Source organism: Mercenaria mercenaria, chromosome 16 (genome assembly GCF_021730395.1).
Source record: "Mercenaria mercenaria strain notata chromosome 16, MADL_Memer_1, whole genome shotgun sequence".
Classification (NCBI taxonomy): domain Eukaryota; kingdom Metazoa; phylum Mollusca; class Bivalvia; order Venerida; family Veneridae; genus Mercenaria; species Mercenaria mercenaria.
The window spans coordinates 22378280-22392692 of NC_069376.1; the positions used below are offsets into that span (position 1 = coordinate 22378280).

Here is a 14413-nt window from a genome sequence, read left to right on the forward strand (position 1 = left end):
TGCCAGCTGAACTAACTGGACGCTATATTTTATCAGCTCTACGATTTTCTCATGGTATAATAGTGTCTAAACAACATTTTGCAGAAAAAATTCTACAAGATTACATTGCGAAATATAATTATTTTCACCACAATATAACCGTTTTCACGATAAGCCTGTCACCTTTGAACCACGTTAATATAAATCATCGGTTTCAAGGCTTTGACGAGGGGATAAGCATCGAAATATTTAGAAAAAGTATTGTACGGTAAAAGGGGTTAATATCTAGTTTTCTTCAAACATGCACCGAAAATATACTTTGATAAGATAAAAAATAATCCCAGAGCATGTACGCGATGTTACTCTGGCTTCTTAAAATCATTTGCAAAATAACTGTATAGGTTACATGATACTAATTCATTTCCTTTTCTTTTACATTTACAGACACCATTTTCAGTACTTAAGAGTATTTAATTGATATGAAGCATGTACAGTCATTTAGTACAATAAAACATGTCTCCTCACCAAATATGTATAAATGCTAACTTAGCTAAAAGCACGTCAATAAAAGGAATACGTTTTCTTTGACAGTTGGATAGGAATTACGAGGGGCTATCCAAACGTTCGTAGAATAACTTCATATGATCAAAACCGAACGCTATATTTATATGAAAATAACCATAATATATATTCAGCCATATATGCATACGCATGAAAACTATCAGCGGGATAGCTTATATAATAACAAAATTATCATATTAACAAAATGGTTCTATACACACCAATGCCGCACTTCAAACGCGTAACGTCATTTCCATCAAAACGAAAACGTCATTCTTTCTTCAATGGCGGTGACACTGCTGACTTCCACTGTTTTGTTTCCAGGTCAAAGTGAAACAGCTATGTCTCGTCTGTAGTTACAATCCGTCTCATAAAGGACTCGCCCTCACGGACAGGAACTTCCGGGATGCTTCAAACCTTATGAGTGATCTCATGGTCTGTCAGGAGTCGTGGCACCCATCGCGAACTTACATAATCTCTCATATTTAGGTCATGGGTAAGAATTCGCTAAACGGTGCCGTAACCTAAGTCTAATTCTTTGGAAATGTCGTTAATTGTGGACCGCCTGTCGCCTATTATCGCATTAACAGCCGTGACGTCACACTTCCGTGTCTTCGTTATTGGTCGCCCGCTTCTATCATCGTCCGAAACTGATTTTCTTCCTTCCCTAAATCTCTTATGCCATTTGTAAACAAGTGATCTTGCCACATGAGCTTTTCCGGATGCCGCCGCCAGCATTTCGATTGTTTCCGATGGCATTTTCTGTAGATTTACACAAAACTGTATATTTGCCCGCATTTTCAACTTGTCTTCAGGCGTCATTTTTCGCTCTAGCGTTTGTTTGGTGTTAGCGCAATTTGCGATGCAAATACGTAATGCGAGCGTGAAATTTTGATTTGAAATGACGTACTTTACCTAAAATGAGATCAAATTGTGTAAATGACGTTTTCACGCGTAAAACTATGAAAATGAGTGTTATTTTGACATGGAAACATAGCAATAATTTTATATTTTTGAACTGCGGCACTTGGCGTTTACTTGTGTTGCCATAGCAACTACTAATATATCGTCGTGAGTTACATAAGCAAACTTTTCACATAAACTCGAAATGAATATATATTATTGCAAACCAAATTTGAAAAGTCTGCGATGTAAACTAAATAAAATCAAACTTGTCCACGAACTATTGGATAGCCCCTCGTAAACTCACTTTCGTACTTTCTTCTTATGATTACAACAACAACAACAGCTAAAATAATAATAATAACTTTATTTAACGATAATAATGTATTTGGCCATATGCAGTCTGACATGTGGCCCTCTAACATACTGATTTGAAAATTGCGTCCTTTGTAAGAAACAATGAAATAAAAGGCATGAATTAAATTCTTTAATTTAGTCTAATCAACTTGTTTTCAAGGACATCAAATACTTGAACGGTTAGTTGCTGGTTGCAAAGTCGCGACTCTTTGTACCAGATGTTGTAGAAATGTTGTTGTTTTTTTAAAATTGAAGTTAGGAAAATTTGTTCCCATGTGTGGCACCGTTAAACGTCGCAACGCCGCTAAATGTCGCAATTACCGTTATATGTCGCAAAATCGTCTGCCGCTAAATGTCGCACCTTTAACGTTAAATGTCGCAAAAATTTGCCCACCGTTATATGTCGCAACACAAACGCTAAATGTCGCACAGCTAAATAAGGTAAGTTCAACAGTCTTTACTTAGAGACAAGATTGGATGAATGCATACTTGCATGCATGAGTATGCAATAGAGGCTGAAATGGCAAGACGTTCTGAACTCCACGTTTGCTTTTCAATGGTCCCGCGCCATACGCACGTAATATATTTAATATTTTAAGGTTTGAGCACTAACGCGGTACTCGCCACAGTTCTAAAATTATTCCAGGACTACGTAATTCTATGTTTAGCTGATGAGACATTAACGTCGCGCGTGGACCTGGTAGAATTTATTACCTGGATCTAAAAGTAGTGGATTGGGTAGGGGCACTAGTTTAGAACAAAGGCGTCACCGGCGAAGTGCGATAAGTACGAGAGGGGGTCTCTGTCCGTATATATTGTTTTTGTTTCGGGGGTGGGGGGAGTTTTCTATGTACAGGTATGAAATGCATTTTTGGTGCATTGTTTTAGGTACTGGAGGGTTACTCACCCTCATTTTAGGGGTGGGGGAGCACTCTCCCTGGAACATTTTGAAATACATGTATGAAATGCTTGACTCTGGTGCATTTAGATGTATGGGAGGGGGTATCCCTGTCATTTTAGAGGGTAGTCAGGGGCTCTCCCCCTGGTAAATTTTGAAATACAGATATTAAATGGTGGCCTCTGATGCATTTTTGTCTTAATTTTAAGTTAATGCAATGGTACTCCCTTCATTTGAGGGGGGGGGGGGGGGGGGGGGGGGGAAGGGAGTGAGGGCAGGGTTTTTTCCTGAGACATTTTGAAATGTAGGTATGTTGGCCTCTGGTGGGCAGTTTGGGTCTACATTTTGAGAAGATATTATTTCAAAATAGTTGTGTGCAACTTTGATGAGTATAGGGGGTGAGGTGAGGGCTCGACCCTTGCCACGATCCGGGTCTGTTACACAACATGATGCTCAACAGTGCGACGCTCGACAAACGACGAGCGACAATACGACGCGACATCGTGACATCAATGTCGCGACATGTCACATGATGTGTATCATATCATGCTGTCAAGCTACGTGTCGCATTGGCATGTTTCGAGAGCACGGCATCTAATCACCAGTTCAGGACATCAAATCTCGATTGAATTACAACTTTTTTCGAGAATACGACTTCTTATCTCGAGTTAACGACTTCTTATCTCGATCACACGTAATCTTAACACGAGCGCTCGACATCTTATCTCGAGCTTGATTCCTAGATTCCTAATTTCGATCGTACGACATCTTATTTTGATTGCTCATGATAAGTGTCAAAACAACATAAGTATGCGTCCTATGATGATACATACAACCGTACTTTACAAATATAACACTTGCCGATAACTTACCTTCACGGTGTGGCAACGTTAAATGTCGCAACGCCGCTAAATGTCGCAACCACCGTTAAATGTCGCAAGGTTGACGTTAAATGTCGCAACCACCGCTAAATGTCGCAAAATCGTCTGCCGCTAAATGTCGCACCTTTAACGTTAAATGTCGCAAAAAATTGCCCACCGTTATATGTCGCAACACCAACGCTAAATGTCGCAATTCCTATTTGACACTATGACTATCAATTCCTTGTGTACATTTACTTTTTTGAGGGAAGAAAAATTAGCAGGTTCATGTAATACAAATAATTATCTTAATGATAAGTGCTGTTACGTATAGCAACAAGAGGGCTTTGTTGGCCCTAGATCGCTCACCTGAGTTCCACACCTTGCTTGAACAGTCACGCAAGAAAAATATTTGTGAAATTATTTTGTAATAAGGCCAGTATTTTAGGACAGAAATATTCTGAGGTTTCTTCTATCTAAATACGATTTGGTAATAGTGTTTTATGTTTGTGGGGGTTGGGTATGGGTGGGGGACGGGGTAAATAACGACACAGAAATCTAAGACACAAACACACAGCACCAAGACAATTAACAGAAAATATAAATATTTACATGTTTGAAGGGGTGGGGGGCGGGGGGCTTAGAGGGGGTTTTGTGTGGGAAGGGGGAAAAGTAGGATACTGAGGGGAATGAGACTAAACCAAACAATTTTAAGAGACTAAAAGTAAAAAAATATCAAAATTCTCGCTTTACCTGAAAGAATGTACAGAGGGCCACATAGGATCTTTCTCCGCCATTGAAGCTTGAAAGTCACCTTATGGTTTTAAATGTAAACCTCCAAACAAAGAAATAGAACCCATGGCTGATTAATAGAAAATCTTCGTTTTCTACAGCTGGTACAAAATACAGTCTTCGTGTCGCGTAGTTAAACATCCTGTTGTGTAAAAGGTCTGGATTGTTGCCTGAGCCGATTCCTCCACCCCAAACCCCACTTTTGTTGGCTTATAAAAAACTTTCCCACAAATACGGACAGAGGAACCCCGTACCTACCGTACGTCGCCGGTGACGCTTTAGTTTTAAACTGGTGCCCACCCACTCCCCCTCCCCCCCCCCCCCACCCACCCACGCTTCCAATCCCCACCTCCCATCCTCGATCAACAATTTCTGGCCCCTGGCCTGTTGTGTAACGAAATTCAGGTCGACTAAAGACATGCGATACAACGCGCGACAATACGGAGCCCGAGCTTAATGTCTCATGAGCTAAACAGGACTCCATAGAATTACATAGTTCAGACCTGAAATAAATCTAGTACTGTGGCGAGTACCACGTTAGTGCTCAAACCTTTACATATGAAATATAACGTACGTATGGCGCGGTACCACTGAAAAGCAAACGTGCAGATTAAAGTGAAAGGTCAATTCAGCCCTTCCAAAATCAAGCATGCATTACCCAGTCTTATCTCTAAGTTGTGAAGACTGTTTAACTTACCTTATTTTGCTGTGCGACATTTAGCGTTGGTGTTGCGACATATAACGGTGGGCAAATTTTTGCGACATTTAACGTTAAAGGTGCGACATTTACCGGCAGACGATTTTGCGACATTTAGCGATGGTTGCGACATTTAACGTCAACCTTGCGACATTTAATGGTGGTTGCGACATTTAGCGGCGTTGCGACATTTAACGTTGCCACACATGGTACCAAATATAACAAGACATAAAAGGAGCAACGCAATGCGGAGCAATTTATGCCCAAATGTTTGGCATTTTACTCTTAATTACGTGTGACCGTGAACTTAAAGCGAGCCATCCAAAACATTCGCTCTGCACGTCGTCTTGATGTGGTGAACATTTGTGCCAAATTTCTTTAAAATCCATTGAGCAGTTCAAAAGTTACAAAACGGACATGAAACAAAGTTATATGAACTTTGACCCCTAAGTGTGACCTTGACCTTGAAGCAAGCCAACCCAAACATGCGCTCTGCACGTTGTCTCGATGTGTTGAATATTTGTCTCAAGTTTTGTGAAATCCTTCAAGGGGTCCAAAAGCTACAGAGCGGACAAGACTTTGCTAACGGAAGGACGGACATAACGTAATTTACGTCCATTCTGGCGTATACAAAGCGATTGGCTTCTATCCAATATACGGGCTAAATTAGTCCAGTCGAACCCAATCTGTTTTATATCAGTAAAACTGATTTTTGAGAAAATATTATTTCGAAATAGTTAGTTGGGTGCAACTTGAATGAGTATAGGTCACTTTTCAGCCCACTGTGGGGTGGGGGCGAGGGTGGGGGCCGATCCGGGCCACGATCCGACCTTTAACACAAAATTATGCCTTTTACACCTAAGTGTGAACTTTACCTTGAAGCGAGCCATCCAGACCAGTGTTGTTTTGTACCAGTGCACTGTAAAAACTAAGATTTTCTGTTAATCAGTCATGGGTTCTATTTCTTTTTGGAGGTTTACATTTAAAGTCGAATGACGACTATTCAGCTTCAATGGTGGAGGAAGGTCCTGTGTGTCCCCCTGTAGATTATTTCAGGTACGAGTGGGCATTTTGATTTTACTTTTTACTTTTAGTTTCTTAAAAATGTCTGGCTTAGTCTCATATTCCCTGTCCACATTATCCTCCTTTCTCTTCCCCCCCCCCCCCCGTCCCCGCCCCAAAACACATACACACAAACACCACACATACACACATACACACATAAACCCCATACCTCTCCCCCTTCAAAAAATGTAAATAAATTTGTGTCACAGATTTCTGTGTCATCATTCACCCCATTCCCCATCCATACCCAACCCCGAGAAGCACACAACGCCATTACCAGATCGTATTTAGTTAATATAAATGTTCTAAAACACTGGCCCTATAACAAAATAATTTCACAGATATTTTTCTTGTGTGACTTTTCAAGCAATGTGTGGAACTCAGGTGAGCGATCTAGGGCCACCAAGATCCTTCTGTTTCTATACGTAACGGCACTTATTATCAAGATAATTACTGGGATAACATAGACCTGTTAATTCTTCATCCCTCGAAAAAGTATACAAGAATGTACGAGTATGACTTCCGTTAAGCTTAAAGCTAACACCATATTATTTATTATTGAAGTTTCATGACTGTAAATAACGTAAAATGAAATTTTGAAATATACACAAGGAATTGTTTTATATATGTAATAGTGTCAAATAGGATGTGCGACATTTAGCGCTGGTGTTGCGACATATAACGGTGGGCAAATTTTTGCGACATTTAACGTTAAAGGTCCGACATTTAGCGGCAGATGATTTTGCGGCATTTAGCGGTGGTTGCGACATTTAACGTCAACCTTGCGACATTTAACGGTGGTTGCGACATTTAACGTTGCCACACCCATGGCTATATTACAACAATGAAAATGTCTTTCACCTGGCATAAGGGATAATGTTCATGTAGCAAGATAGTTGCAACGTTTATATCTTCTAGTATGTACATTTCTTTAATTGAGATATGCTCTTAATTTGTACATACTGACTTATCAATGCCTGCTAGACATGCTCTAACGCTTCAAGTTTAACAATAATAAAGGCAGGCATGTTGCCATACATATTTAAAAAAATGGATTTTTATTCATTAAAAATTGCATTATATCTACCTCGAGAACTTTCACTTTATAACTAGAAATATTTTTCAGTTATGACCTTTTGTCTTATGATGTGGGAGATGATGTGGAATAATTATTTTAAGTTTGAAATTTTTGTAAAACTGTAAAAAAAGAAATGAACGTGCATCAACACTTTTACCAGATAATCTTAGTAGAAAAAGAGATAATTCGTGAAATATTAGTGCCTTAGTTATTGCCATTGTGTCTACAGATATGGAATATGTTCCTTGTGTCATATAAATTGGGTGATGATTTGATGATGCGGAACAACTGTTCTAAATTTGTGTCAGATAGTCCTTTTGTCATATTATGTAGGTAATGATGCGGAACAACCATTAATACATTTGATAATAACAGGGATATGATAAAAGTGGACCAAAACTTAAACCATATATTATAAGTAATTGTGGATATAATCTATTAGATATTAGCGCAAAAGTTGTAGTCGTTGTGTCATATTATGTGCCTGATGATGAGAAACAAACACTTTTAGTTAAGCTATAACAGAGATCAAGTGAAAGTGCGACAAAACTAACCAAGCTATGGCGTCGGGGCTAGCAGGATAGCCCTCAGTATACGAACCTCTTTATAGTCGAGCTGAAACTGAGATGACAAATTATGATATAGAATTTAAAATAAATGAATAAGCCTCAATCGTTTATTCTGATTGTGCCTAAATGTGTATATTAACTAGGTAAGATCTAATTCTCATCTGTAAGACAGAATTTCCTATCCCGTAGGATAGGGAAACGTTTGAATTAGTTAGAATTAATAGTTTTTTCTGATTGAACTCCTCTGTTTGTCATGCAGTCCACAAATATAATTTGTCATTCACTGTCTAATAAATTAAGATGTATTCGGTATTTTGTAATCATTTCATTAGAAGCTCTTCAACAAAGTAACCTTCAATCTAAAACAACAGTTTGGATGTATTTCTAGCGCAAGAGTTCCTTCTCAAGAGAAGGAACAAATACCGCGTTCAGACTACGCTTTTAATCCTACATTAACTTGGGTTTATTTTTTAAACTCGTTTGCGTCCACACTATATGTGGTGTAAAACGTGAATTATGTAAAGGTCAAGTGGTTTCTGTAATGTAGCATTAAAACCACCTCGGGAGGTGGTTTTAATACTATATTAAAAAGTAATACTACATTATTTTACAAGTGTGAACGCAAATGTGAGTTATAACTGGTTTTACAATCCCAAGTCCCCAGATCTTACCTTTTGGCTGAAGAATACCATGCGTTTCTCTTTTGTATCAAACAATTGGTGCTATGGCTGGCAAAAGTAATTGGAGTGTTGATGAAGCAAAAACATTAAATTGCAATATGGAGTCATGCTGATGCTCAAAATTGACCATAGATGGAATGAACAGAATTTTTTAGATGAACACAAAAGTTTAAACATTGATGACTCCTTCTTGTTTCTGTCATCCTCCTTCTTTGTAACCTTTTTTCCTTATTGCAAAATATTTGTTTACTTCCAACATTGCTTGTATATATTTAAACCACATTTCTTTGCCTAGTGTGGACGCAAACTAGATTATATTTTGATGGGTTTTAAATGTCAAATACCAATTATAGCCAATTAGTGCCTGATAAAAATAAAACCGATCTGCTAGTGTGAACACGGTATAAAAGACGTAATAATATTAATTCGTATGCGCTAGAAGGAACCTGCTAAGCCGAATCTTGTGTAAGACAGTAACGCTTCCTTAAATACAACCCCCTAAATTAACTACGTTTCACTTCTTTCAGTGTCACATAAAGGGGACCTGAAATTCTTACGCCGCCATTTTATCTATTTGCAGATTTCGACAGAATGCTACAAGTAATATGCACTAGATTAAAAGAAAACACGATGCTATTGAGGAAGGACACGAGGAAAAGAAGAAATATTAGGATTTCCATGTGACTAGACCTACTTACGCTTATATTTGATTTGGTGGAGATTAACCTTAACTGCAAAAGAATCTTTTGTTTAACGTTGTATCAACTAATGAAAATGAATTACACCTTACACAACATGCAGGTATACCATATACATGTGTGTATACATGTTATGTACATGTGCACAGCGGCTTGCTTTGTTCGTGCACTGCTAGATTTTATCTTGAATTCCTTGGATATCAACATACCTACTTATCAATATACACTAAATGATACATCAGTACTTGTCAATATTCCATCCTTCCTATTGTTAACTTTGATCACGACTTTAAAAACACAAATATTTCTCAAACATTATCTTGAATTTCTGTCTGTTTAGTGAGGTAGGCACACAGAAAATACTTCACCAAAAACAAATTTTCATTTTAGAATATTTGCTGACAATTTTATATATTATATTTATATAGAACGATCCCGTTGATACAAGATGTATAACTGAACCCGTATTTCAATAAACAAAGAAAAGCTAGTATCCATTGATACGGAAACGTATATTGACCCCCCTTATATTTAAAATATATAAAACGAATGGGAAGGTTTAATCAAGTTATATGTATTGGTGAATGTGAAAGTAGTCCTTCTACGGAAACGTATATTGACCCCCCTTATATTTAAAATATATAAAACGAATGGGAAGGTTTAATCAAGTTATATGTATTGGTGAATGTGAAAGTAGTCCTTCAAATGATTATGTATATATTTAATATATAAAGTAATCTGTATTTCTAAATATTTAGCAAATTATCAATAGCTGTTGTTTTAGTTTATATGTAAAGCACTACATAAGCGAATTTTTCCGTTAAGTTATTTATTTATTCCACATAAATAAGTAATCTGATCGAATGACATGTTTAGATAATTATCCTCTACGCGCATTTATCAAAGTGATATTTAAGTACGAAAAAACAAATGTCCTGTTATTAAGATTGTTAAATATCACATGTTTTATGTATAAAAACTATTTGACAACATTTTAAAAGAAGGAACATGAAATGGCAGAAACCAGACACCATAGGTTTCGGAGTAACTCTACAATGTCTGAAAAGTATTTGTAGCGTTTTTCGTGTTGTCATGTCGGCGGGGCTAAACACGTAAACTCAAAAGTAATGTATTTGTCGTGTTTTCGTGTAGGCGGGGAGAAAACACAAACACTCGACAGATAAGGTATTTGTCATGTTTTCGTGTTGGCGGTGGAAAAACACGAAAACACGACAGATAAAGGGCGCCAACACGATATATTTATACCCGCCAACACGAAAACTCGACAGATAAATTTGTCGTGTCGGCGCCCTCCAAAACGTCGAGTTTTCGCGTAAAATGTGTCGTTTTTACGTTTTCGCCCGCCGACACGACAACACGAAAACACGACAAATTAGGTTTCTGTCGAGTTTTCGTGTTTTCGCCCCGCCAACACGAAATGGCAGAAATCATCCACCATAGAAACCAATGGCAAAGGGTTTTAGAAGCATTTTGTTTCTTTTTGAACGAATAATTCAGATTTTTTTTTATATTCACTAAAGCTGCATTAGGAGATCTGAGATTTAAAAAAAATGCAATAGTATGTCTGATGTCAGCTATCGTTTTAAGAATACAAAGTGTAAGTATAACAGACCCGGTTCAAAAAATATTTCATTGGGGTGTGATGAGCCATCTTCCCTCCTGACAGCTGGAAAACGCGCACGCTGGTGAAGTTTGTAATTATACTTAACAGATGTTTATTTACGGAGATAAAAATCATCTTTAAAGAAGGGGTTATTTGTCTTCATAAACGTAACTTCTTTCATTTGAGATTACAAACATACGTCAATATATACATCTGTTACATACATACTTCTGTTTGTAAACATAAACATGTTCGATCAAAACATTTTATATGATTTTACAAGAATAATTTGTGGTCAAAGTTATAGCATATATTTAGTTTCATATCTTAGAAATTAGATATTTCATTAATATTCAAGTTATATGATGCATATATAAGGGGGGTCAATATACGTTTCCGTACATTGAAGTTGCTGAAATAAATGTTCCGGATTTCTACTTGCCTAAACATTAAGCCTAAGAACATTTTAAATGTAATATAATATATAGCACTAAATGTTTGTTAAACCAGACAGAACTTATTGTCTTAGAAGTCATTTATCCGGATAATCTAGAAAAAACATAGATCCGGCATACAAAATCCGTCCTGGAATAAACAGAAACCGGCCAGTAAAACAATAAATCAATCAAAATAAAAAACTTACTATCGGTCTAAAGATTAAATATAATAATACACATGTGGACAGGTGAAATAACTCTACATTATGTCGTCAAACTTTGTTGAAATAACTTCAAACCTACGCACATTTCGATTCACAATAGAATAGAACAGATGTAAATTTACAGTTTAGATTTTTTTCTAAACATAAATGTTTCATGACACTTGTTATTATATTACATCAAGAAAAGTATTGCTATAATTAGTTTCAGCTAAAAGGGCCATATTTGGTCGTTGTTATTTGAAACAACAGTTAAAACATGGTTTCATTTGATTTTATATTTACATACAATACATGTAAGAAGGAAGCAAATACCCTATATTACAAACTAGTATTTAGTTTATATTTTAAGACAAACTGGTGAACGGTGAAAAAAATAGTTGATTATATCTAAATTTTCTTTTCCTGATATCCATTGAAAATCTGTACCATTACAACGTAAACATAATATTTCGTATTATTGAACAATTCCCTAAACAGCTAGGGCTTTCCTCAGCATTCATTGAACAAGCTTTATAATCCGCTACCAGACTGGTTTGACACTTCTCTATTAATATATTAGCTTTTCCTAATTGTTTATTGTTTAGAGGCACGCATATCTTTTTATATACAAGTCCCTTGCTGGCAGTATTTTAGTGCAATATGTGTTATGAACAAATTAATATAGAAAACTGAGTTCCCAAGAAATAATAAATTCCATAAGTAAATACACATGTACCAGTACTTTTATGAAATAAAAAATGCAAGGCGTACAAAAATATACATTGAAGAACACTGCAAGCACAGTATTTTTGTTTTGTTATTATGTTTGTTTTCCCGAAGTGAGGCGAGGTATCACAGCACCCTTTGCTACCTTAATTCTCTTGCTATAAATGTCATAATCATTTACTTACGAAGTAATTTATTACAGTCAAATAGCCTGCCCAACAAACGGCAAACAATTTTATGAACCTGTGTAAAATACTTCTGAACTGATGCAATCATTTCTATTTAAAATATGGGGAAAATAATATAAATATCTCAAAAATGTGCTACATTAATACATAATTAACGCAGTTTTCTAAAATTACAAACACATTTTATTACAGTAGCTGGCAATAAAACTGACACAGCACGTAAAATACTTGCAAAAGATGATAATAAAATAAACTTACCTAGAGTCCAGAGTTGAATAAGAATGAGTAGAATTATTCTTTTAAGTCTCATTGTAGAGCTGTGTCGCATATAGTATACGTTTAAATATTGAAAGTGTAAAACCAAATTGGTTTTTGACGATGTCATACGAGCTGCTATCTCCTTTTCAGTCCACACTAAAATATTTCTATCAGATATGAAATATGTTCACCTGAAAAAGTCCAGGAGATTACTTTCTCTGTTTGATGTCCTGTCAAATGCTGTGGACGATATTAAAACCAGATTGTTTAAAAAACTTGATCACCAAAAGATTTTCAGGTTAAATATAAGTCAGAATTTAATTCGGAGCAAACTCCTTCAGTGAGAGTGTTCAGTAGCACGGTCACTCAGTATTTCCCACAAGTTTCATCTTATTTGCATCTTTTCTTCTGTTAAAAGAAAGTACTTCTTCTTTTGAATCAAACTGATGTAGAACAGTTTTCTTCTTTAAATAATAAGTTGTTGATTTGATGTAGAAAACTTTAGTAAATAATTCAAACGCAGTCTGTAAGCCTATGGGTATTAATTATATTTTTGAGAGACAAACATATAATAGGATTGTAATTCCGCAAGCGATGTGTCACTGAAACGTAAATGATTGAATAAAAACAATTCCATAAAAGTATTTTTCTCTACAAAGCATAAGCCGTGTGCGCGCAATGATCTGAACGCCTTACAGCGAGACTGACAATCGTTCAACTAAACAGAAAGTCAGTAATCAATTTTGATAAAGAAGGAACCGTTCTATACACTTGGTTAATCTACAGAGTTCTACACAACAATATTTATTTGTACATACAGACTGATAACATCACTTAGGTTATGATTGTATGCTTTCCAAGAACATACGTTCTTATTTTCCTAATTTTTCTCTCAAATAGCAATGTAATTTCTTCCAATCTCCAAACGTATTGGAAAAAATATTTGCAAAATTATTAACATGATTGTATATTTACTGTTTTCTTGATTATTACGACGAACTGTTTAATATTCCGAACAAGACTAATTCAATGGTAGGCAAACACAAGTATGGTTTAAATAAGATAGAAGTATTGTTGATAAATTTTGCCGGATTTATCCTTTCAGTAGTTCATGTTGGAATTATGTCGAAACGTAAAGTGCGTACATTATACGCATTAAATCAATGTTCAAAATACCGGAACTTAATCTGTATTTAGCAGTTTCTTATATTTGGATGCTGTTTTGAAGAAGTGTTTTACGGCTTCATGTAACATGTTGATTCAGTCACGGAGGTCCGAATGCCAGTCCAACTTTATGACGTATTAATATGATTAGGTTTCATCATTACAAATTACATAAGGCATGTGGTATGGTGTTATTGTTGTATTCATACGCACAAGCATGTCTATTATATTCACATAGACATGTGGAACGTGTAAACTGGTACAGTTTCTTCTTGAAAGAAAAAGTCTTTTTTCAATGAAAATGCCCATTCCAAGATCAATTCCGTATTTATGCTAAAAAACGAAGATTGCCTTGACCTGCCGTACAGAAGAAGACTGCCTTTCTCTAAGAATGTTTGCATTCAGTAGCCATGTCTTTCGCAATTACCACCCGGGCTCATTAAAACATGGTTTTGTGAGTACTATTAATTAATTAAATTGAAACGTAAATGAATAATTTGAACCTAGTAGATGCCATATTTACGAAAAATGAATTAGAATTTCACCGGAAACAAAATAAAACGCATTTCTAATATGGATAAAGTAAATCCTCTTTGATACATTTCGTTTTATTTAAATAGAAACAGTTGTGCCAGGAACTTGCTCTTTAGATACTTTCTTCATGCTTATTTTGATA

At 36.1% G+C, this 14413-nt stretch overlaps 1 protein-coding gene across 1 annotated transcript in view; it reads right to left on the reverse strand.

The window, feature by feature from the left end:
• Positions 1–13662, reverse strand: part of LOC123540119 (G-protein coupled receptor GRL101-like) — a 329156-nt gene extending 315494 nt beyond the window's left edge. The window contains exon 1 of the mRNA XM_053526350.1: positions 12574–13662. Coding sequence (XP_053382325.1) covers positions 12574–12700 — 127 coding nt within the window. The 5' untranslated portion in view covers positions 12701–13662. The remainder of the gene's footprint in view (positions 1–12573) is intronic.
• Positions 13663–14413: the final 751 nt, after the last annotated feature.